At 36.6% G+C, this 25,516-nt stretch overlaps 1 protein-coding gene, 1 long non-coding RNA gene and 1 pseudogene across 5 annotated transcripts in view; 1 reads left to right on the forward strand and 2 right to left on the reverse strand.

Annotated features, from left to right (window-relative positions):
• The window catches only part of LOC309623663, a 128,270-nt gene that overhangs the window by 51,943 nt on the left and 50,811 nt on the right, over nt 1-25,516 (reverse strand). The window lies entirely within an intron of this gene.
• The window catches only part of CTTNBP2NL (CTTNBP2 N-terminal like), a 77,696-nt gene that overhangs the window by 37,890 nt on the left and 14,290 nt on the right, over nt 1-25,516 (reverse strand). For all 3 annotated transcript variants that reach the window (XM_082380102.1, XM_082380103.1, XM_082380104.1), the window contains one exon: nt 24,638-24,745. In XM_082380102.1, coding sequence (XP_082236228.1) covers nt 24,638-24,745 — 108 coding nt within the window. The remainder of the gene's footprint in view (nt 1-24,637; nt 24,746-25,516) is intronic.
• Nucleotides 11,684-21,227, forward strand: LOC309623571 (small kinetochore-associated protein pseudogene; annotated as a pseudogene). The gene has a single exon. The product of its transcript is annotated as a small kinetochore-associated protein pseudogene (transcript).

The raw sequence follows: 25,516 nt of genomic DNA on the forward strand, positions 1-25,516 counted from the left end.
CTTCATGATAAAAGTCCACTGAAGGGGATTAGAATATGCCTGGATCAGAAGAATGGGAGATCTTTGTTTGGAGATATATGAGCCCTTCCTTTTTATTTTAAAAAGGGGTGATACCATTAGGAAACTTTAAATGTCACCAAAGACAAGAATGGGATAACCTAGACCCTTTCCCCATTTCAATCCCATAAGGAACAGGAAAACTGGCTCTATTCTAAACCTCTAAGACTTTGTTTTAGCACTCTTTTCCTTTAATGATTTCTAGGTCTGCTGTGTAGATGACAGTCATTCGTCCCACTGATGAAAGATACTGTAAGGAAGGGAAGGACAAGAGACTGAAAGGAAGATTTTAAAGAGAAAAGAACTCAGAGCTATCAATTTGGAAAGCAGAGAAATGGGGGATAATGAAGATTTTGTGAAAGCCAAAAACAAAAACACTGGAGAAACGGGGGATAAAGAAATATATTCTGAAAGATAGAGAAAGGACCTGTAATGTAGACAGATGCCCACAGGGGTCCTTAGCTGAAAAGTGTGGGGAACAATATGTTTGGTAAATATATCTAGATAGATGAAGAAAGATAAGCAACACTGTACTCTTAAGAAGTACTAACTATTTTCTCTGATGCTCTCAAAACTCTCCTTACTAACCTCTTAGGGAATGCAGATTTCAACTTGATAGGAAAGGACACTGAGGTACAATGTCAGTTGATTTTTTTGTTTTTTAGTTGAATACAGATACATAGTGAAAAAAGGTGCATATCCTAATTATTTGTTATCCATTACTAAAAATATGGAAACAAACACAAAGCAATAATTTCCTGTCTGAAGAACAAATTGTTCTTTCTTAGTACAGGGGTGAGATATAAATAATGTCACTGAGTGGGAATTATCAGCAATAGTAAAATTATGAAACTTATCAACTGAAAAAAAATGCACAATGTGAGAGTTGTGAGGTAAGTTTTATTTGGGGCAAACTGAGGACTACAGCCTGGGAGACAGCCTCTCACATAGCTCTGCGGAAATGCTCCGAAGAGGTAAGTGGGAAGGTCATATATATATATTTTGGTGAAGGGGAATACGTGCAATCAAGCACACATTTTGGCAGAAGGTTGCTGCTAGTGACAGAGGAGCAGATATCTCCGTTACTGATTTCAGTGCTTTTCTAGATATGAGAAAATGCAAGAAATTGGGCTTGTAAAATTTTCTCCTGAAAATATCTACCTGAAGGCCTGTTCTGCCAGTTTCTTCCAGAGCACAGACTGCCTCATTCCTGAGCTCTGCCCTGAACTCCTTTCAGGGTGTGTTGAAGGTCAGCAACTTCAGTGGCGAGTGACTTCATTCTTGTAGAACCAGATGGCAAGTGACAAGTTTTAGTTGGCAAACTATATTACTATAGGTAAGCCTCTCTTCTAAAAAACATGAATTAATAAATGGCAACCTATTTTTTTTTGGCCTTTGTTCTTGCATTTATTTAATTTTTTTTAAACATCTTTATTGGAGTATAATTGCTTTACAATGTTGTGTTAGTTTCTGCTGTATAACAAATTGAATCAGCTATACATATACACATATCCCCATAATCCCTCCCTCTTGTGCCTCCCTCCCACCCTCCCTATCCCACCCCTCTAGGTGGACACAAAGCACCGAGCTGATCTCCCTGTGCTATGCGGCTGCTTCCCACTAGCTATCTATTTTACATATGGTAGTGTATATATGTCAACACTACTCTCTCACTTCGTCCTAGCTTACCCTTCCCCCTCCCTGTGTCCTCAAGTCCATTCTCTACGTCTGTGTCTTTATTCCTGTCCTGCCCCTAGGTTTTTCAGAACCTTTTTTTTTCTTTAGATTCCATATATATGTGTTAGCATACAGTATTTGTTTTTCTCTTTCTGACTTACTTCACTCTGTATGACAGACTCTAGCTCCATCCACCTCACTACAAATAACTCAATTTCATTTCTTTTTACGGCTGAGTAATATTCCATTGTATATATGTGCCACATCTTCTTTATCCATTCATCTTTTGATGGACACTTAGGTTGCTTCCATGTCCTGGCTATTGTAAATAGAGCTGCAATGAACACTGTGGTACATGTCTCTTTGAATTATGGTTTTCTCATGGTATAATGGCAACCTATTTTTTGAGGCTTGAATACATTCAATTTAAACTTAAAGGGCCTTAACTTACTCTCTTGGATGACAAATATTTCTGAAGAGCTTACCAGGTTCTAGATATCTGGGATGCAATGCAGCAAGATAAACAAAGTACCCGCCCCTCATGAAGCTTATATTTACTGAAAAAAAGGAATATGAAATATAAAGAGAGATGAAAATATATAATCTGTGAAGCGTATCAGCACAATAGACAAATTATTACTAATCTAGTGCAAAGAAAAAGAGAAATCATGTTAAGTATGATTCAACTGTACAAAAATTTACTAGGTATGCTTATATGAGAAGTTCTATACATGAAGTTTCAAATCAGTAAGAAGAAACTTCTGAATTAAATAATAACACTATCTCTTACTCATTTCTACCAATGAATTCAGTCTTTTGTTGAACAGACAACATGTTAGGTATTGAATTAAATTAAAAAATTTTTTTGGAACTTATGCATATTTTAGCACTCATTGGGTGAAGTTGATTTTTGAGGCAGAAAATACTTTTTGTTGTTGTTGTTGTTTTTTAAAATAAATTTATTTATTTTTGGCTGCGTTGGGTCTTCGTTGCTGTGTGTGGGCTTTCTCTAGTTGCGTCAAGCAGGGGCTACTCTTCGTTGTGGTGCGTGGGCTTCTCACTGCGGTGGCTTCTCTTGTTGTGGAGCACGGGCTCTAGGCACGTGGGGTTCAGTAGTTGTGGCGCATGGGCTCAGCAGTTTTGGTTCACAAGCTCTAGAGCGTAGGCTCAGTAGTTGTGGTGCATGGACTTAGTTGCTCCACAGCATGTGGGATCTTCCCGGACCAGGGCTCGAACCCCAGTCCCCTGCATGGGCAGGCGGATTCTTAACCACTGTGCCACCACGGAAGCCCCTTGTTGTTAAATGATGAAATATTATGAACTACATACATGAAACTGAAGACAAGAAAAATACTTTGAAGGGCTGTAGGTCTCTTGCTATGATATTAAAATTTCCTAAAATTTTAATCATGTGGCTTCTCATACATATGTTGTCAGCTTTACTTAATTTGAGTCCATGACCTGTGAAAGAATCTACTCTGGAAGAATAACTTTTAGGTATCCTGCACAAAGGCAGAATTTGAAAATTAGTCAGAAATTTAGTCTGCCGTTTTGGGGAGAAAATCAGGGATATAGAGGTAGCAAGCTCATGCTTTCCCTAGGCGTGCTATACTTGTCTCTACTCCCTTAACTATATATTCGAATTAACACAGACTTCTGTGAGAAGTATAAACTATCTAGAAGATCGTTAAAAAGTAAATGTTGTTCTTAACTCCTTGCCATCCCATTGCTCACACTATATTTCTTACAAATATAATTTTTATTTTAATTTCATCATTAGTGAATGACTATTTTCTCATAAAATTTTAATTCCATAGATAAAGCTGAAGTCCTTCCTAAACATAACCCAATCTCTCTTTCTTTTCCAAAGGTTCTTAGTATGATGGGCATCCTTCCAGACCTTTTCCAAGCACAGATATGTGTGTAGGGGTGTGTGTGTGTGTGTGTGTGTGTGTGTGTGTGTGTGTGTAATTACAGAGATATTATTTTCTGTAAAACTGTTCTGCAACTTGTTTTCACTTACTGTGTCTTAGAGAACTTTCTAAGTCAGTAAGTACATAGCTTTTTTTCCTCTTTAAAAAAAAAGCAATTGCATAATATTCCATAATAAGGATGTACCAGTTACACACCTATACTTTACTGATGGATATTTTAGGCTGTTTATAGTTTTCAAATACTATATTAAACAATACTGCAATGAGCATCCTTGTGCAGATACAAGAATAGTTTGGTGGAATAGATTTACTGCTGTGCTTTTCTAAGGAAATAATTTCCTATATAATAAAATTCTCAGCTTGATTCTATAAATGCTCCTCTTCCATAAAGATTTTCAGTGAACACACAAGATGGTTTCCTCCTATTCTTTCAAGTTACTCCTACAACTGGCTGAACTGAAATACTAAACGATGGACCACAGGCTTTAACTTTAGAAGCAACCTCTTTGTCTTTGTTTCTTTTCTCTTTATGGGGGCAACTAGAAATAACCTCTGATTAATCCCAAATCACAAGGCTAACACATGCAAGGAAGACACAATAAGAGGAAGTCAAAGTAACAGGAATAGGCTGTTTCCCTTTTTTATTTGTTTTAGTTTCAGGCTGAAAAATGCAATGAAATTCCCCACTGCAGTACTCTTTTCTGAAGCTTTCCCCAACTGCTAGAGAACTGTATATTCTCTAAATAGGTAGCATTTTACAATCTGAATTCCCCCTTTCTTTCCTCAAAGACATAAGAAAAACAGCCCACAGGAAGATGCCAGTTAAATGATAAATGTGCTTATTTTTCTGGCACCTTTATTCTTAAACCCCCTAAATGCCACAATTTGTAATGTACATGATGACATGTGATAAAAAGCTATGTCTTATTTTTTCATTTACTATTATCTTAGAGAATAGCAAATAGCTGATCAGACAATTACTGAGTTCATTGTTATATGAGGCCCAATGTTTTTCTGAATGCAACAAAGATACTTAATTACTTAAGAATGTAGTCTTCTTTTTTATAGATACCCAATTTATAAACATCCCATACATATGACCAGCCTTTCCTGCTTCTTTTGGCTCTTTTGTGCCAGAGTACCCTACCACCAAACCTGGTACTTTCCTTTCACTAATTTCATTTCCTTCCCAGGGCAGACCATTTTGGGAGCTCCTACCATTCTCAAGGGAACCAAGTCAAGGGGCAGGAGGGAAGAGGCTTTGTGAAATGTATTTCTGGCTTCACCAGTTAAAACTTAATACTGTTTCTTTTTTCTTTTACTGTGCACACTGTTCTATGCCTTATTTTTTAACTTACTGTACGTTGGAGAATGTTATACATAAAGATCTAGCTCTCATAAAGATCTTCTCTTTAAAGGTTGCATACTATTCTACTGTACAATATATCATAATTTACTGACCAGAACCATAATACGTAAGTTGTTTTCGGCATTTTGCTATGACAATGCTGCAATAAATATCCTTACACTTACACTTTATTGTATATGTCTAAGTACATCTATAGCAAAAATTTCTAGATGTGGATCATGAAACTAGGTTAGTGGGGGTCACAGTCAGCATTTAAAGAAAAATAAAATACAAAAGAAAATAGTGTAGTATAACACGGTATAGTGTAAATATCATACATAGTATAATAAAACATACAGTGTACATTTTAGTGAAATTTTTGTTTTAGCTAATATATGTATGTGGGTGTGTTTGTGTGTCCTGGAAAGTGGCAAAATGGTGAAATGTATTTAATAAAACATTTGGAGGATGTGGGGAAGGCGCCCCCACTAACCTGACAGTCGAGTCGCGGAATTGCCTGGGTCTGCCTCTCCGTTCAACGAGCCGTTATGTCCTCTCCATGACCTCCTCCAGCTGGATTTTAGCTTGGACAAACCACTCTCCCTGCCCCACTGTTGGTCCACCACTGGAAAGAATAATTACTGTGGGGCTGACAGAGTCTTGGTGCTCTGGCCGGGTGTCAGGCCTGTGCCTCTGAGGTGGGAGAGCTGAGTTCAGGACATTGATCCACCAGAGACCTCCTGGCTCCACATAATATCAAACGGAGGAAGCTCTCCCAGAGATCTCCATCTCAACGCTAAGACCCAGCTCCACTCAACGACCAGCAAGCTCCAGTGCTGGACACCCTATGCCAAACAACTAGCAAGACAGAAACACAACACCACCCATTAGCAGAGAGGCTGCCTAAAATCGTAAGGTCACAGACACCCCAAAACACACCACTGGACGTGGTCATGCACACCAGAAAGACAAGATCCAGCCTCATCCACCAGAACACAGGCACTAGTCCCCTCCACCAGGAAGCCTACACAACCCACTGAACCAGCCTTACCCACTGGGAGCAGACACCAAAAACAACGGGAACTATGAACTTGCAGCCTGTGAAAAGGAGACCACAAACACAGTAAGTTAGGCAAAATGAGAAGACAGAGAAACACACAGCAGCTGAAGGAGCAAGGTAAAAACCCACCAGACCAAAAAAATGAAGAGGAAAGAGGCAGCCTACCTGAAAAAGAATTCAGAGTAATGATAGTAAAGATGATCCAAAATCCAGGAAATAGAATGGGGAAAATACATGAAACATTTAACAAGGACCTAGAAGAACTAAAGAGCAAACCATCAATGATGAACAACACAATAAATGAAATTAAAAATTCTCTAGGAGGAATCAATAGCAGAATAACTGAGGCAGAAGAACGAATAAGTGACCTGGAAGATAAAATAGTGGAAATAACTACTGCAGAGCAGAATAAAGAAAAAAGAATGATAAGAATTGAGGACAGTCTCAGAGACCTCTGGAACAACATTAAACGCACCAACATTCGAAATACAGGGGTCCCAGAAGGAGAAGAGAAAAAGAAAGGGACTGAGAAAATATTTGAAGAAATTATAGTTGAAAACTTCCCTAATATGAGAAAGGAAATAGTCAATCAAGTCCAGGAAGCGCAAGAGAGTAACATACAGGATAAATCCAAGGAGAAACACGCCAAAACATATATTAATCAAACTACCAAAAATTAAATACACAGAAAAAATACTAAAAGCGGCAAGGGAAAAGCAACAAATAACATACAAGGGAATCCCCATAAGGTTAACAGCTGATCTTTCAGCAGAAACTCTGCAAGCCAGAAGGGAGTGGCAGGACATATTTAAAGGGATGAAAGGGAAAAACCTATAACCAAGATTACTCTACCCACAAGGATCTCATTTAGATTCGAAGGAGAAATTAAAACCTTTACTGACAAGCAAAAGCTAAGAGAATTCAGCCCCACCAAACCAGCTTTACAACAAATGCTAAAGGAACTTCTCTAGGCAGGAAACACAAGAGAAGGAAAAGACCTACAATAACAAACCCAAAACAATTAAGAAAATGGGAATAGGAACATACATATCAATAATTACCTTAAATGTAAATGGATTAAAGGCTCCCACCAAAAGACATAGACTGGCTGAATGGATACAAAAACAAGACCTGTATATATGCTGTCTACAAGAGACCCATTTCAGACCTAGGGACACATACAGACTGAAAGTGAGGGGATGGAAAAAGATATTCCATGCAACAGAAATCAAAAGAAAGCTGGAGTAGCAATTCTCATATCAGACAAAATAGACTTTAAAATAAAGACTAATACCAGAGAAAAAGAAGGACACTACATAATGATCAAGGGATCAATCCAAGAAGAAGATATAACAATTGTAAATATTTATGCACCCAACATAGGAGCACCTCAATACATAAGGCAAATGCTAACAGCCATAAAAGGGGAAATAGACAGAAACACAATCATAGTGGGGGACTTTAACACCCCACTTTCACCAATGGACAGCTCATCCAAAATGAAAATAAATAAGGAAACACAAGCTTTAAATGATACATTAAACAAGATGGACTTAATTGATATTTATAGGACATTCCATCCCAAACCAACAGAATACACTTTCTTCTCAAGTGCTCATGGAACATTCTCCAGGATAGATCATATCTTGGGTCACAAATCAAGCCTTCGTAAATTTAAGAAAATTGAAATCGTATCAAGTATCTTTTCCGACCACTACGCTGTGAGACTAGATATCAATAACAGGAAAAAATCTGTAAAAAATACAAACACATGGAGGCTAAACAATACACTACTTAATAACCAAGAGATCACTGAAGAAATCAAAGAGGAAATCAAAAAATACCTCGAAACAAATGACAATAAAAACACGACTACCCAAAACCTATGGGATACAGCAAAAGCAGTTCTAAGACAGAAGTTTATAGCAATACAATCCTACCTCAAGAAACAAGAAACATCTCAAATCAACAACCTAACCTTACACCTAAAGCAATTAGAGAAAGACGAACAAAAAAACCCCAAAGTTAGCAGAAGGAAAGAAATCATAAAAATCAGATCAGTAATAAATGAAAAAGAAATGAAGGAAACGATAGCAAAGATCACTAAAGCTAAAAGTTGGTTCTTTGAAAAGATAAACAAAATTGATAAACCATTAGCCAGACTTATCAAGAAAAAAAGGGAGAAGACTCAAATCAACAGAATTAGAAATGAAAAAGGAGAAGTAACAACTGACACTGCAGAAATACAAAGGGATCATGAGAGATTACTACAAGCAACTACATGCCAATAAAATGGACAACCTGGAAGAAATGGACAAATTCTTAGAAAAGCACAACCTTCCAAGACTGAACCAGGAAGAAACAGAAAATATAAACAGACCAATCACAAGCACTGAAATTGAGACTGTGATTAAAAATCTTCCAACAAACAAAAGCCCAGGACCAGATGGCTTCACAGGCAAATTCTATCAAAGATTTAGAGAAGAGCTAACACCTATCCTCCTCAAACTCTTCCAAAATATAGCAGAGGGAGGAACACTCCCACTCTCATTCTACGAGGCCACCATCACCCTGATACCAAAACCAGACAAAGATGTCACAAAGAAAGAAAACTACAGGCCAGTATCACTGATGAACACAGATGCAAAAATCCTCAACAAAATACTAGCAAACAGAATCCAGCAGCACATTAAAAGAATCATACACCATGATCAAGTGTGGTTTATCCCAGGAATGCAAGGATTCTTTAATATATGCAAATCATTCAACGTGATACACAATATTAACAAATTGAAGGAGAAAAACCATATGATCATCTCAATAGATGCAGAAAAAGCTTTTGACAAAATTCAACACCCATTTATGATAAAAACCCTCCGGTAAATAGGCATAGAGGGAAGTTACCTCAACATAATAAAGGCCACATATGACAAACCCACAGCCAACATTGTTCTCAATGATGAAAAACTGAAACCATTTCCTCTAAGATCAGGAATAAGATAAGGGTGTCCACTCTCACCACTATTATTCAACGTAGTTTTGGAAGTTTTAGCCTCAGCAATCAGAGAAGAAAAAGAAATAAAAGGGATCCAAATCGGAAAAGACGAAGTAAAGCTGTCACTGTTTGCAGATGACATGATACTATACAAAGAGAAATCTCTTGCATTCCTATACACTAATGATGAAAAATCTGAAAGAGAAATTAAGGAAACACTCCCATTTACCACTGCAACAAAAAGAATCAAATACCTAGGAATAAACTTACCTAAGGAGACAAAAGACCTGTATGCAGAAAACTATAAGACACTGATGAAAGAAAGTAAAGATGATACAAACAGATGGAGACATGTACCATGTTCTTGGATTGGAAGAATCAACATTGTGATAATGACTATACCACCCAAAGCAGTCTACAGATTCAGTGCAATCCCTCGGCGTTTTTCACAGAACTAGAACAAAAAATTTCACAGTTTGTATGGAAACACAAAAGACCCCAAATAGCCAAAGCAATCTTGAGAAAGAAAAACGGAGCTGGAGGAATCAGGCTCCCTGACTTCAGACTATACTACAAAGCTACAGTAATCAAGACAGTATGGTACTGGCACAAAAACAGAAATATAGATCAATGGAACAGGATAGAAAGCCCAGAGGTAAACCCACACACATATGGTCACCTTATCTTTGATAAAGGAGGCAAGAATACACAGTGGAGAAAAGACAGTCTCTTCAATAAGTGGTGCTGGGAAAACTGGACAGCTACATGTAAAAGAATGAAATTAGAACACTCCCTAACACCACACACAAAAATAAGCTCAAAATGGATTAAAGACCTAAGTGTAAGGCCAGACACTATAAAACTCTTAGAGGAAAAGACAGGCAGAACACTCTGTGACATAAATCACAGCAAGATCCTTTTTGACCCACCTCCTAGAGAAATGGAAATAAAAACAAAAATAAACAAATGGACCTAATGAAACGTAAAAGCTTTTGCACAGCAAAGGAAACCATAGCCAAGATGAAAAGACAACCCTCAGAATGGGAGAAAACATTTGCAAATGAAGCAACTGACAAAGGATTAATCTCCAAAATTTACAAGCAGTTCATGCAGCTCCATGTCAAAAAAACAATCTAATCCAAAAATGGGCAGAAGACCTAAATAGACATTTCTCCAAAGAAGATATACAGATTGCCAACAAACACATGAAAGGATGCTCAACATCACTAATCATTAGAGAAATGCAAATCAAAACTACAATGAGGTATCACCTCACACCAGTCAGAATGGCTATCATCCAAAAATCTACAAACAAGAAATGCTGGAGAGGGTGTGGAGAAAAGGTGTACTGTTGGTGGGAATGTAAATTGATACAGCCACTATGGAGAACAGTATGGAGGTTCCTTAGAAAACTAAGTATAGAACTACCATACGACCCAGCAATCCCTCTACTGGGCATATACCCTGAGAAAACCATAATTCGAAAAGAGTGATGTACCACAATGTTCACTGCAGCTCTATTTACAATAGCCAGGACATGGAAGCAACCTAAGTGTCCATTGAAAGATGAATGGATAGAGAAGATGTGGCACATATATACAATGGAATATTACTCAGCCATAAAAAGAAACGAAATTGAGTTATTTGTAGTGAGGTGGATGGACCTAGAGACTGTCATACAGAGTGAAGTAAGTCAGAGAGAGAAAAACAAATACCATATGCTACAACATATATATGGAATCTTAAAAAAAAAAAAGTTTCTGAAGAACCTAGGGGCAGGACAGGAATAAAGATGCAGATGTAGACAATGGACTTGAGGACACGGGGAGGGGGAAGGGTAAGCTGGGACGAACTGAGAGATTGCCATGGACTTATATATACTACCAAGTGTAAAACAGACAGCTACTGGGAAGCAACTGCATAGCACAGGGAGATCAGCTCGGTGCTTTGTGACCACCTAGAGGGGTGGGATAGGGACGGTGGGAGGGAGACGCAAGAGAGAGTAGACATGGGGGTATATGTATATGTATAGCTGATTCACTTTGTTATAAAGCAGAAACTAACATACCATTGTAAAGGAATTATACTCCAATAAAGATGTTAAAAAACAAATGAAAGAGTCCAATAAAGATGTTAAAAAAAAAAGTTTGAAAGACAGCTCTTTAGACTCTGGTATGATATCTTTATCGCAGCCTTCTTTTTCCTCCCCCTAAACTCTGTGATCTTTTTATTGCATAACTTGGTAACTTAGGTTTTTCAGACAGAGACAATTCAGTTATTTAGACTGGGTTGGAAAAGTATAATATTAACAATATCAGGAACAACAAAAAAGGAAGAATTCAACTATGGTTCTATATAGCTCTAATATCTTTTCTTAACAAAGCAAATAATATATGGTTAAGTTACCTTCTTAGAGTGAGTTTTACTAAACAGATATTTGAACAGGAAGTTGTTGTACAAGCTTACTGCTATTTAAAAACAAATGTTTCTGATTTTAAATTATTTATATATAATACAGAAGTTTTAATGAAAAAAATTAAAATGTAATATGATTCCACACCCAGGGACAACCACAAACTACAAATGTCAATCTATTTGCTTGAGTCATTATATATATATATATATATATATATATATATATATATATATATATATATATATATATACATACATACACACACACACACAAATGTTATATAATTATATATACAGTAATCAATGTATATGTTATTCTTTATAATTGAGATTAAAGGATATATATATTTATTTTATTTTTAAAAACTTTTTCTGACAATGATTGATTACTGAAGTATAGTTGATTTACAATGTTTCAGGTGTACAGCAAAGTAATTCAGTATATATATATACTTTTTCAGATTCTTTTCCATTATAGGTTATTACAAGATACCGAATATAGTTTCCTGTGCTATACAGTAGGTCCTTGTTTTTTTTATCTATTTTATATATAATAGTGTGTATATGTTAATCCCAAATTCTCAAGTTTTTCCTCCCTTCTTCTTTCCCCTTTGCTAACCATAAATTTGTTTCCTATGTCTGCAAGTCTATTTCTGTTTTGTAAATAAGTTCATCTGTATCATTTTTTAGATTCCACATATTAGTGATATCATATATTTGTCTTTCTCTGTCTGACTTACTTCACTTAGTACGACAATCTCTAGGTCCATCCATGTTGTTGCAAATGGCATTATTTCGTTCTTTTTCATGGTTGAGTATATATCTAGTGGAGATATCTATATATCTATATATATGTATCTATATATATATATATCTCCCATCTTCTTTATCCATTCATCTGCTGATAGACATTTGGGTTGTTTCCATGTCTTGGCTATTGTGAATAGTGCTGCTGTGAACATAGGGGTGCACGTACCTGTTTTTTTTGGGTTCGTTGGGTCTTTGTTGCTGTGCACGGGCTTTCTCTAGTTGTGGCGAGTGGGGGTTACTTTTCGTTGTGGTGTGTAGGCTTTACATTGCAGTGGCTTCTCTTGTTGCGGAGCAAGGGCTCTAGGCGCATGGGCTTCAGTAGTTGTGGCACATGGGCTCAGTAGTGTGGGCTCAGTAGCTGTGGCTTACGGGCTCTAGAGCGCAGGCTCAGTAGTTGTGGCGCATGGACTTAGTTGTTCCACAGCATGTGGGATCTTCCCAGACCAGGGATCGAACCCATGTCCCCTGCATTGGCAGGCGGATTCTTAACCACTGCGCCACAACAGAAATTCCTCATGTACCATTTTGAATTATAATTTTGTCTGGATATATGCCCGGGACTGGGATTGCTGGATCATATGGTAACTCAATTTTTAGTTTTTTTGAGAAACCTCTATATGGTTCTCCACAGTGGCTGCACAGATTTACATTCCCACCAACAGTGTAGGAGGGTTCCCTTTTATGCACACCTTTTCCAGCATTTATAATTTGTAGACTTCTTCATGATGGCCATTCTGACCAGTGTGGGGCGGTACTTCATTGCAGTTTTGATTTGCATTTCTCTAATAATTAGCAATGTTGAGCATCTTTTCAGATGGCTATTGGTCATCTGCATGTCTTCTTTGGAGAAATGTCTATTTAGGTCTTCTGCCGATTTTTTGATTGGGTTGTTTTTTTCATATTGAACTGTATAAGCTGTTTGTATATTTTGGAGATTAAGCCCTTGTTGGTTGCATTGTTTGCAAATATTTTCTCCCATTCCGTAGACTGTCTTTTCATTTTGTTTATGGTTTCCTTTGCTGTGCAAAAGCTTTTAAGTTAAACTAGGTCACACTTGTTTATTTTTGCTTTTGTTTCCATTACTCTAGGAGACCTATCCAAAAAAATATTGCTGCAATTTATGTCAAAGAGTGTTCTGCCTATGTTTTCCTCTAATAGTTGTAGAGTATCGCTCTTACATTTAGGTCTTTAATCAATGACCTAAAAACATTTAGGTCTTTAATTCTGAGCTTATTTTTGTGTACGGTGATAGAGGATGTTCTAATTTCATTCTTTTACATGTAGCTGTCCAGTTTTTCCAGCACCACTTATTGAAGAGACTGTCTTTTCTCCACTGTATATTCTTGCCTCCTTTGTTGTAGAGTAACTGACCAAGAGTGCATGGGTTTATTTCTGGGCTTTCTATCCCGTTCCACTGATATATGTGTCTGTTTTTGGGCCAGTACCACACTGTTTTGACTGCTGTAGCTTTATCATATAGTCTGAAGTCAGGAAGCATGATTCCTCCAGCCCTGTTCTTCTTTCTCAAGACTGTTTTGGCTATTTGGGGTCTTTTGTGTTTCCATAAAAATTAAAAAAAATTTTGTTTCAGTTCTGTGAAAAATGCCATTGGTAATTTGATAGTGATTGTATTGAATCTGTAGATTGCCTTGGGTAGTGTGGTCATTTTAACAAGACAGATTCTTCCAATCCAAGAACACGATATGTCTTTCCATCTGTTTGTGTGGTCTTCAATTTCTTTCATCAGTGTCTTATAGTTTTCAGAATACAGGTCTTCTGCCTCCTTAGGTAGGTTTATTTCCTAGGTATTTTATTCTATTCGATTCTAAAGGATATATTTAATGTTATGATCTGCTTCATAAATTTAGCATTACACTGTAGGAACACTACATGTCATTAGAAGTTCCTCATATGCATCATATATATATTTTTAAAATAAATTTATTTATTTATTTTTGGCTGCATTGGGTCTTCGTTGCTGCATGTTGGCTTTTCTCTGGTTGCGGCGAGCAGGGGCTACTCTTTGTTGCGATGCACGGGCTTCTCATTGCTGTGGCTTCTCTTGTTGTGGAGCATGGGCTCCAGGCGTGCAGGCTTCAGCAGTTGCAGCACATGGGCTCAGTAGTTGTGGCTCACGGGCTCTTCAGCGCAGGCTCAGTAGTTGTGGTGCACAGGCTTAGTTGCTCGCGGCACGTGGAATCTTCCCAGACTAGGGCTCAAACCCATGTCCCCTGCATTGGCAGGAGGATTTTTAACCACTGCACCACCAGGGAAGCCCTGCATTATATTTTAAAATAGCCACGTAATAGTCCACCATGTGGATGTACCACCCAATTCATACAGCCATTAACCAAGAGTTTACTTTTTATAGAGAATTTATTGGAGCTAGATCAATATAACTATGTCATCATGGGATGTTTGGTGGGTAATCTGAAGTAACTTACAGAAAATGTTTTTTTCTAAATATACTTTCACATAACACCATATAGACTGTAGCAACTCTCCTCAATAAATAGGTGTCCTGAGATTAATAAATTCAATAAAAGAAACCAATGTTGAATTTTTTAATTCAAAAGCACGAAACAGAAATAACAGTATTTCTACCTATTCTTCAATAACTGGCTCTGGAGCTGCATTCAGATATAGGGGATGTCAGTAATAAATGGAGCCTCCTTTAAAATAAATTTTCTTCCTTTGGTCCAAATTAACACTGAGAAAAATAATGTTTTCTGGGAAATAATAAAGGAATAGTACATTTTGATGTCTATTTCCTGACTATTGATATGATATACTAAAATACAATTTAAATGATTTAACTTAAAAAGATAATAGTTAAGCTTGTTTCAAATAGATAAACTGCTTTTGTTACTCCTAGGAAAGAGGTAATAATATTCTGTCAGAAGGTGAAGAAAATGTACATATTGTTTTTCTTCTTTGGAAAAATTATTTATCATAAGAAGCCAATAAACTATCAAAACTATTAAAGTCAAAGGATAAAAGTTGCTTTAAAGGAGAGCAGTTCATTAAAGCAGCAGAGGTTTTTTTTCGGGTTTCTCTTTTGGAAATGTTTATGATTTTTAAGTTACAGTTAACTTTTGCCACTGGGAAAATAATTTAATTACTAAACTTTACTCCACAAAATTATAAAGTTAAATTAGAGAATTCTAGTTTCTAAAAAGCCGTAGAACAAAGCTGAAAAAGTTACTCCACATCAATGTACTTGATCTAACAGAAGGTCAATAAGAAAGGGGATGAAGTTTCTTTTTCAGACAATATTTCAGTAAAACAGCAAGGACATAAAAACCAATTAAGTTCTCGGATGAGGCCTGAGGGCAGAAGCAGCAGGCGCCTAGGCCCCAGCAGTGCCACCTCATTATGATGACCAGAGTGGTTAAGACAGTGTACACCCTGCAGCCCTCCTCTGTGCTATAAGCAGTGGCCTGCCCACAGATGCACAAACTCGAGCCACTTCTAAGAACCTATTTCCTGTAAAGTCCAAAGAAGTTGATGTTTCCAGACCTCATTCAGGAGGTTCAGATAACGACGTTACAAAAATCATCAAACCAAGACGAGAGAATGGGCAGGTTAAAGCTACAGACACTGCCACCAGGAAGAGCTACAAACTATTGAGTAAACTGAAATCAGAGGAAGAGCTCAAGGATAAGAACCAGCTCTTAGAGGCCATCAACAAGCAGTTGCACCAAAAGTTGACTGAAACTCAGGGAGAGCTAAAGGACCTGACCTAAAAGGTGGAGCTACTGGAGAAGTTTCAGGGCAACTGTTTGGCAATTTTGGAGAGCAAGGGTCTCAACCCAGGACAGGTCTTAAAGCTAAAGCTGAAGATGAAAGAAGAAAGGGCCCAGTTCCTGCAACAACAGACCTTATGTAACAGTAAAGTAAATGATTTTACAACAGCCCTTGAGGAAATGGAGCAGCTATTAGAAATGTGATAAAAAGCAGGTGGCCACATGGCTCCCTCTTGGGGATAAACTCTCAGAGGAAGCCCCTTAGGACATCTGCTTCTTGGCCATGATCTTCTAGGACTCACCATTCCCAGAATGAAAACAGTTTCTGCTGTAGGATTAAAGACAGTTTATGCTGGTATGGCAGTTCCTCCTTTAAGCAAGCATTCCCCTTCAGACTGGCCAGCTATCCTGAACCTCACAGTACATAATTGAGGCCTAAGAAGAGAGGGGGCCTGGAAGCTTGGATCAACCTTCTAGGCAACAAAGCAGCACAGCATTAGAATCAGGAGACTAAATCAGCCACAGCCAGAGAATCCGAAAGGTCACATTCAGATGTGCAGGAAGAAACAGTGGAGCACAGGTGCTCCACGGGAGTTATCACTGAGGAGCCCTGCAGTCCCCCCGTAACTTGGAACACATTCTGTCCCATCCTGGTTGGGCTCTATAACCTCACTGTAAATTTATGAACTTGAAGTCACCTGAAATGGCTTAATAAATGGGGTGAAGGTATAGATAGTAATAACACCTATGAAACAATACACCTTGGAGCTTTTAATCTTAAAAAAAAAAAAATTAAGTTCTCAATAGATACAGAAAAAGCACACGACAAAATCTAATATCCATTCCTGATAAAAACTCTCAGCAAACTAGGAATAGTAGGACATTTCCTCAAACTGATAAAGAACATCTATGAAAACCTGCAGCCAGCATATTTAATGATGAAAGACTGAGTGTTTCCTCCCTAAGATCGGGAATAAGACAAAGATATCCACGTTACTTCTACTTGACGTTGTACTAGAGGTTCTAGCCTATGCAACAAGGCAAGAAAAAGAAATGAAAGGAAATCAGATGAGAAAGAAATAAGTAAAATTGTCTTTATTTGCAAACATGATTGTAGAAAATTCAATGAAGTTTATAAAAAAGCTATTAGAACCAATAAGTGAGATTAGGAAGGTTGCAGGATAAAGGATCAATATACAAAATCAATTTCATGTCTGTATAACAGCAATAAACAATCAGAAATTTACATTTAAAACTGCCATTTATAATATCATAAAAATATGAAATAGTGATAAATCTGACAAAAGATGTTAAAGACCTATACAATCAGAACTATAAAGCACTGCTGAGAGATCTAAGTAAATGGAGAGAAGTAACCATGTTCATGGATCATCAAATACAATATTGTTAAGATGGGAATTTTCCCCAAACTGATCTATAGAGTCAATGCAATTCCAATTAAAATTCGAATAGGATTTTTTTGAAAAATTGATAAGCTGATTCTAAAATTTATATGGAAATGCCAAGAACCATGAATAACCAAAACAACTTTCAAAAAGAACACAAGTTGGAGGATTAACACTACCTAATTTTAAGACTTTCATAAAAGGCCACAGTAATCAAGACAATGTAGTATGGGCAACAAGGTAGACAAATAGAGCAATGAAACAGAACAGGGTGTCCAGAAATAAACCCCAAAATATACAGAAAATGGATTGTGACAAAGGTGCCAAGGCCATCTACAGAGGAAGGATAGCCTTTATAACAAATGGGGCTAGAACAACTGAATATCCATATGCAAAAAAAATTTTACTTGATTCATATATTGTACCACATAACAAAATTAACTGAAGTTGTATCACAGACCCAAGTGTAAAACTTAAATCTATAAAATTACAGAAATATGGGAGAAAACCTTTCTGACCTTGGTTTAGGCAAAGATTTCTTATATGACACTAAATCTTAGTTATGTGATACTAAAAGCAAAATCCATAAAAGAAACATTGATAAATTGGACTTCATCAAAATGAAAAATTTATGCTCTTCAAAAGATACAGTTAAGAGTATGAAATGACAAGCCACAGACCGGGAGAAAATACTTGCAAGGCGTATTAAAGTACTTGAATCCAGATATATAAGGAATGCTCAAAACTCAGTAATGAGAAAACAGCTCAATTTAAAAAATGGACAAAAGATCTGAACAAATATTTTACGAAGAAAACAACACAGATGGCAAATAATCACATGGAAAGATGCTCAACATCATTAGTCAATAGGGAAATGCAAATTAAAACTGCAATGAGATATTACATACCTGTTAGAATGCTAAAATTAAAACGACTGGCCATATCAAGTGTTGGTAAAGATGTGGAGCAAATGGAACTCTTATACATGCTGGTGGGGATGTAAATGGTAAAACTACTTTGGAAAACAGTTTGGCAGTTTCCTAAAAAGTTAAACATATTCCAATCCATTTCTAGGTATTCATCCAAAAGAAAGAAAAGCACATTTCCATACAAAGCCTTATATATGAATGTTCATAGCAGCTTTATTTGCAATAGTCCAGGACTGGAAACAATGTAAATGTTCACTAACAGATGAACAGACAAAACAAACTGTGGTACATACATACAATGGACACTACTTGGTAATAAAAGGAATGAACTATCAATACAACATCAACATGGATCTCAAGATAATTATGCTGAGTCAAAGAACCAGGCCCCCCCCGCAAAAAGGTTACGTTCTGTCTGATTCTACTTATATAAAATTCCAGAAAATGTAAACTAATCTCTAGAGGATTAGTGGTTTTGGGGTGGGGGGGTGTGGGGAAGGTTAGCTAAAGGGGTTGCAAAGGGGCACAAGGAAAATTTGAGGGGTGATGGATATGTGTACTATCTTGATTGTAGTAATGGTTTCATGCGGGATATGTATATCAAAACATCAATTTGTATACATTAGATATATGCAGCTTATTGTATGTCAGTTTTACCTCAATAAAGTGAAATTAAAAAACAAAATATAACAAATATGTCAAATCGAGCAATAGAGAAGCAAAGAAATCAATGGAAAAAAAATCAATTTGAAAAAAGTTTCCACAGTGTCTGTACTTCCTGTTCTCATTATAAAGAGAGAGAGAAGGGAATGCAGTATGACATCTGTTCCATGCCCCACAGTACACCCTTAACCCTTGCCAGCTGTCTCAAAATACATGCTTTTGGTTGTGAGGGTGGGGATGGATCAACTCAAAACCATCAATTCCCATAAGAAAAACAAGCTACAGTGCAAGCCCTTCTGATAACAAAGATTTAATTTAAAATGCTCATCTTTCTTATGAAGGACAGCATATTATCAGTACATCTTGCTTTATGGAATATATACCTTTGTTCCTAAATGGATGAACTTTAAAACTTATGCTCTAATAATAACAACTAACAGTAAATGAGCACTGAGTATGTCGATTAGCATTTGCTATCTCATTTAATTCTTGTGATAACCGTACCATTCTACCATATAGCTTAACAGGGTAAGTAACTGGTCTACGATCACACAGCAATTAAATGGCAGAGCTCAAACCTAAGTATGTCTGATATGAACGCTCATGCTCTTAACAGCTACACTTAACTGAATGTTCTAGTTGATAGTTTTGTAGAGTGCCTAGTAATTATCTTTATGCTTCTTTTTTGAAAAGCTAGGATTTCATGTATGCACATTACTCAGAGAGTAGGAATAAAAAATATCAGCAATTCCAACTATATAAAACACATAAAAACTTGGCCCCAAATGGCCACTGATTAATTCCCTTCTAAAAACATGTTTCATAGTAAAGGTTATGAATGTAAATCTAAAAACCCCATAATTCAATTCCCTAAATAAAGTTCTACTTGCTTCCTAATATCCCAGTTCTTATCCACGCAGAAACTGGACTTCTTTCAGTTATAAGCTTATGTTCATGTGATGTTTATTGAAGATTTAAACTACCTACTCCAATCCTAAAAGCTCTTCCTAAAAACATCTATCAAAATGGGATCATTTTTGGTCAAAGAACTGTTAGGTCCAGGCTTATGGGTGACAAAGAATGCTTCAACTTTGAGTACATTTAAGTATATTCATGGATCTGTTATTTTTTTTAATGCAAACACACTTGACAAGCTTACTAGCATAGGACAATGCATGTTTTTTGCTAAATTCAATGTAACTTTCCTCATCTCAGACCAGCCTTTATAATAATCTGCTTCCATAATAAGCACAAGGCCATGACCAGAAGCAGATGTCAGATTCAACCTACAGTGAACTTGTATTTGTGTTTTTCTTGAGCCACAGCACCTTCCATAACTTTTGTTTGTTCTATATTTTTGGCACTGCCACAAGATCCTTATAATTATTATTATTTTAAGAATATTTTTGGCAAACGTAAATCATTTATTGTTAACACAGACATATATGTAACATTTAGATTTTTTATTTTTAATTCTGGCTGTTTAAAAAACTCACAGTAGTTAAATATTATAGTCTCATACTCTAAATATATTTCTAACTTTGTCCTGTCTACAACATTTTTGTCCGTAAATTTTCTTGCCTGGGGAATTCTGCAATGGCCTTTGGCCAAAACCAACAAATTTATATCCTAGATGTTAAAAGAGTTATACCTGTTTTATGACTGAGGCATCAGTGGAAAGGAATTCAAGACTCTAAGCTAATTCTATGTGAAAGTTGTAATACTTTACCATTTATTATTGCAGAAGCAATTTAAAGAATGCTTTAAAATAAAATGATACTAATACAGGGTAGATTCTACTTAGTCATAGCTAAGTGTAGTTTGCATCAGATCTGAGACATGCAGATATAACATACCCAATGTGGAAGACTCAAACTATTTAATCTGACTTTTTATTGGCAGCCAAATCTATTTTCCAAATTTTAAAAATTAAGGTTCCCTCATCTTCTTCTAGAGTAGTCAGACCCTGCTGGGAAGCTTTCCCTAGATTTTCTTAGAATTAATGAACTCGGCCTCTCTTGCTGAACTGTGTGGTTCCACCCCAAACTCCCCTGGACAGTTCATGAGCAATGTAATCTGTTTTCACTGTGGAAGGGATTCCCATAGTGTTCTCATTCATGAAAATAAAGTGGTCAGATCAAAGGGAGAGACTTTCATGAAGAAGGCTTTTCTCTGATGTAATCCTTCCTAAAATAGAAAATCACTTTATATAAAGTTCAATTAGGACCAAATACAGTATAAATGGCCTCTGTAACAATTAGACTTCAAATACAGAAAAGGCTGAATATTACATTATTTTCTATTGACTTCTCTGGTTCTATGCCAAACATGTCTAGGCTGCAACAGAAGACTGAGGAGGCTCACTCTTCTGTAAAATTTTGGGGAGAAAAAGAATTACGGGGGCTCTACAAGGGTGTAGTTGCAATCTGAAACTTTGCAGAAATTTTGGAAAATGAATGAAGCTCTTTTACAATTATAACTTTATAGGTAGGATTTACTTACAAACTACAGGAAATTTTATAATACATCCTTACATAAATCTAACCCTTGCCAATGTGACCTACTATTTATTTAACAGCAACAGTGAACCATATGGTTTTGTTCAGAGATGCAAGATTAAAGAATAGATTTTATGTCTAAGAAAAATCTCTTTTAAAGGTAAGGAGAAAAAAAGATAAGCTTTTTTTTCACTTAAACATAAAGGAAGAACCAATCATAGCTATTTAGGACAAAGACCAAAACCTTTTCAATCAACTAAGCATGAATTAAGAAAGAATACTAAAAGGAAGAAAATTACTGAGCTGTCATATTAGTCCAAGAAGAGCAAGTGTTTGTTGTTAAGCAAGAGCTATACAGAAAGAATGCAGTGAAATCTTGACATACTACAGAACCAAAAACAAACAAAAATAACAAAAAAACCAAGCCAAAACAAAAACCTACTCCACAAATAAAACGAGATTTCATTTTAACTTTAAGAATCTGGTATGGCAGTTGCTTTTCTCAAAGGACTGAAACAATTTTGACCCCCAGCTGCTACTTATTTTATCTAACAATAGACTATTTAAAGATGTATTACTTCTGGTGAAGCTATTCATTTCACCTAAACTGCCTATAGTTTAAGCCTCAGAAGAGAACTTTACCACCTACAGGCTGTACGCACAGACTAAACACAACACTTGTGCCTGATTCTGAATGGTATCTTATATCAAAATGCTCTCTTAATTATAGCTCTTGCTTCTCAAGCTGCTCTTTCAACTTGTCAGAAGCTGCCTAAAGTAACTAAAATTGGATTCACGCAGAAAAAAATTTTTTTAGGAAAACATATGCAACAAGCACCTTAGCATCTGTTAACATTAAAACCAGAAGGCAGTCTGTTTAAGCACACATAGGGCAGGCTGTAAAATTTAATAATTCACAACATTCATTTTGAAATATTATGGCAATCTTTTAAAACGATGGCATACATTTCATCTGTTCAACAACTATTTATTGAGCATCTATATGCTCAATAAAACAAACATAAAGCTCCACAGGTCTGTATCATTTCTAAAGCTAAAAAGCAAAGAGAAAATAAGGTCATCCTCTAATTTTTCGTTAGAGGCAGCCATTCCCCAACCCCTACCCCAATTATGAGAGGGTTGAGGCCCAGAAGTTTTTGTATAACTCAACTGCGATATTTACAGGAAAATTCTTCCTGGAGTCCCAGTGCAAACAGGGACAGATCCTCAGGTGAGGCTATTTAACACATGCTGCCAAGCTATTGTAGTTTTCTAAAATCTGACTGCTATTTATAATAATGCTGCTCCGGGAAAATGCTTTCTGAGTTCTAAAAGGACACGAACAATGCACTTTCTAGTTCAGCCTAGGCAGTGGAACTCTTCCAGGTCTAAGCTGATAATTCCTGTGGAGAGGAGAGCCAGAGGTCTCAGATGAGAAGGGAAGGAAGCAGGAAAAACAACAGGCATTAGGAGTGAGGATTAGGAATGCACTCAAACTTTCCTCAGTCCTTCTTTTTCTTTTCTCTTGATTGATCAGATAAACATGTGAAAATAAATGGGAGGGTGTCCTGGGTTTAATCAGGTTAGGACTACTGGTAATAGTGGGATGGGGTTATGAGAAATAGAATAGTTTTCAGGGACGTACAGGGAAAGGATGAGAAATCCCCAATAGTGACAAAAGGGGAAGACCTGTGGATGTGGCAGAAATGAGTCACCAAGCAGAGGGAACATTTTTACGTAATATATGTTGGCAGGGGAGTCATTAAAAAGTCAGGCACTGTTGAGGGCACACTAGAGACATCAATTCAAATGATTAGCTACCACTGACTGTTGCTTGGATATGGGGTACATGATATGTACTGAGAGAATATAAATAAAGGGAGAAGAAATGAATCCTACATTGTTGGAGTATTTGTAATGTCATGCAAATTATAATGTTACACAGAAATACTAGTTATTAATCATTTCTTTTTAATACAGACCAAGGAAGCTTTGTTTCAGACAGACTGAATGACTTTACCAAGGTCACACAGTCATGCTTAGTGGCATGACAGGCAAAGACTCGGGCAATGAACTTTATCACATGACTAGACACGTGTCAAAGCCATAAACAGATGATCCCCAGGGACACCATGCAAAACAAGACTGAAGTAAGTGGGAAAAGGAAAATAAGTCAGACTCTACCCCCATACCAGAAGGGGACTAACTGCCTCATGCACTTCGGAGAAATGAAACCACTGGAAATGGTGCCTTTCTCCAGTAGGGGGCCTGGATAAGTGGAAATCACTTATCACACATTACAAAGCTCTAAGGGAAAACAAAAAAGCCATAGTTTTCGGCAGAGACTATGCTTTCTTCAGCATGCCCAAGTCTCATCTTCTTTGGCCATTTCTCCTCTCCTATGGGGGTATCATCTTCCTACTATTCACACGGATAGCCTTAAGCTCTTTTCTTCCCCTCTCCAAATCTGATTTCAAGACAGATTGGGAAACATCCTTACCAAGGTGTAAAAGGTTCAAGACCCTTTAAAGGAGTTATGCTCTCTTGATTTTTTTTTTTACGTAGACTTTTTTAGAGTAGTTTTGGGTTCACAGCAAAATTGAGTGGAAAGTAGAGTTGCCATCTACCACCCCCCAGCCCCGTGTATTTTAACAGATATCAAATACTGAAAAAAAAGTAAGGATTCTTAATCTGGGATCTAGGGAATCTATTCACGGTCTTAATGGGGTCCTTGATCTGTCAGATATTATATCCTGAATTATGGTATATGCGTGTATATAGATTTTTTAGGAAACAGGTCTCATCAAGTTCTCAAGGGGTTGGCATTCAGAAACAGCTAACGCTACTAAGCTAAAGAATGAAGTTCAAAGTCTAGACATCAGGTAGAGAGACTAAAGGAACTATTTGGAAGCAGAAAGGCTTCATCAGTGTCCCAAAATCATACCATACAGGTGGCTGCTATAGCAAGTATTGATATATATACCCAGGCCTCTCGACTTCAACTGGGGCTATAGAAATATCCTAGTTAACCAATGATATGGCTTTCAAACATATGATGACCACTCTCTCTCTCTCTCTCTCTTTTTTTTTTAAACATACCTTTAAAGCTTCTATAACAAGGTCCCTTGCTTCAAGCTCTCCTTCAAGAATACTGAATAGTGTTAGGAGTTCTGGCTTGCTGAGTTTTTCCAGATTCATCCTGAAAGCCTAAAACAAGGACAACAATCAGATAATCTCCAGAAGACAGAGTTAATTTGATACTATTAAAGAAAAAATAAAGTGAGACAGGTAAGAAAAGAGCAACAATTAGAGTAGAAAATACTTTAAGAAAGGAAATGGTTATAATTAAATGGAAAAATAAGAACTTTCTGATGTTAATCATAAACTGAGCAGTAAAAGAAAATAAAATTCATTTTAATTATTGATTTCATCACCATTCACAAAGATCAAATTTTCATCATTTTTCCTCCAGGCATATAAACAAACATCCTAGAAGATCTCAGAAAGAATTAGTCACTAATTTTGTTCACTAGAAGTTCAGGTAAAGTTTTGTTACAATGAATACTATTTCAATGAAAAATTGTTTGACCACGAAAAGATATCCCAGTTTTAGATAACTGAATTCCAAAACTGTATATAAAACATTGTGGGATCCCTCTGAAACTGGCTGAAATGAATTTGAGCAAAGATAATGTTTGGTGGGAGTAAGGGAGAAATTTGTCTTTTAAATTGTCTACTTTCGCAGAGAACATCTATCACAATGTTTATATTTCATATAGTAAAATAAGACTTAAATGCAACCATGTACAAATGTACTTTTAAATGACTGCTTAAAATATATTGTTTAAACATCTTAATTGGCCAGGCTACTATAAACTGAATTTATTTGACTTCACAAGTTCTATGAACTTAACATTTCTATGAAATCTTGCATCTTTCAAAATATGTTAAATGGCGAATTACATGGCACAAACTCAG

The sequence above is a fragment of the Balaenoptera borealis genome (genome assembly GCF_965194805.1).
Source record: "Balaenoptera borealis genome assembly, chromosome: 1".
Classification (NCBI taxonomy): domain Eukaryota; kingdom Metazoa; phylum Chordata; class Mammalia; order Artiodactyla; family Balaenopteridae; genus Balaenoptera; species Balaenoptera borealis.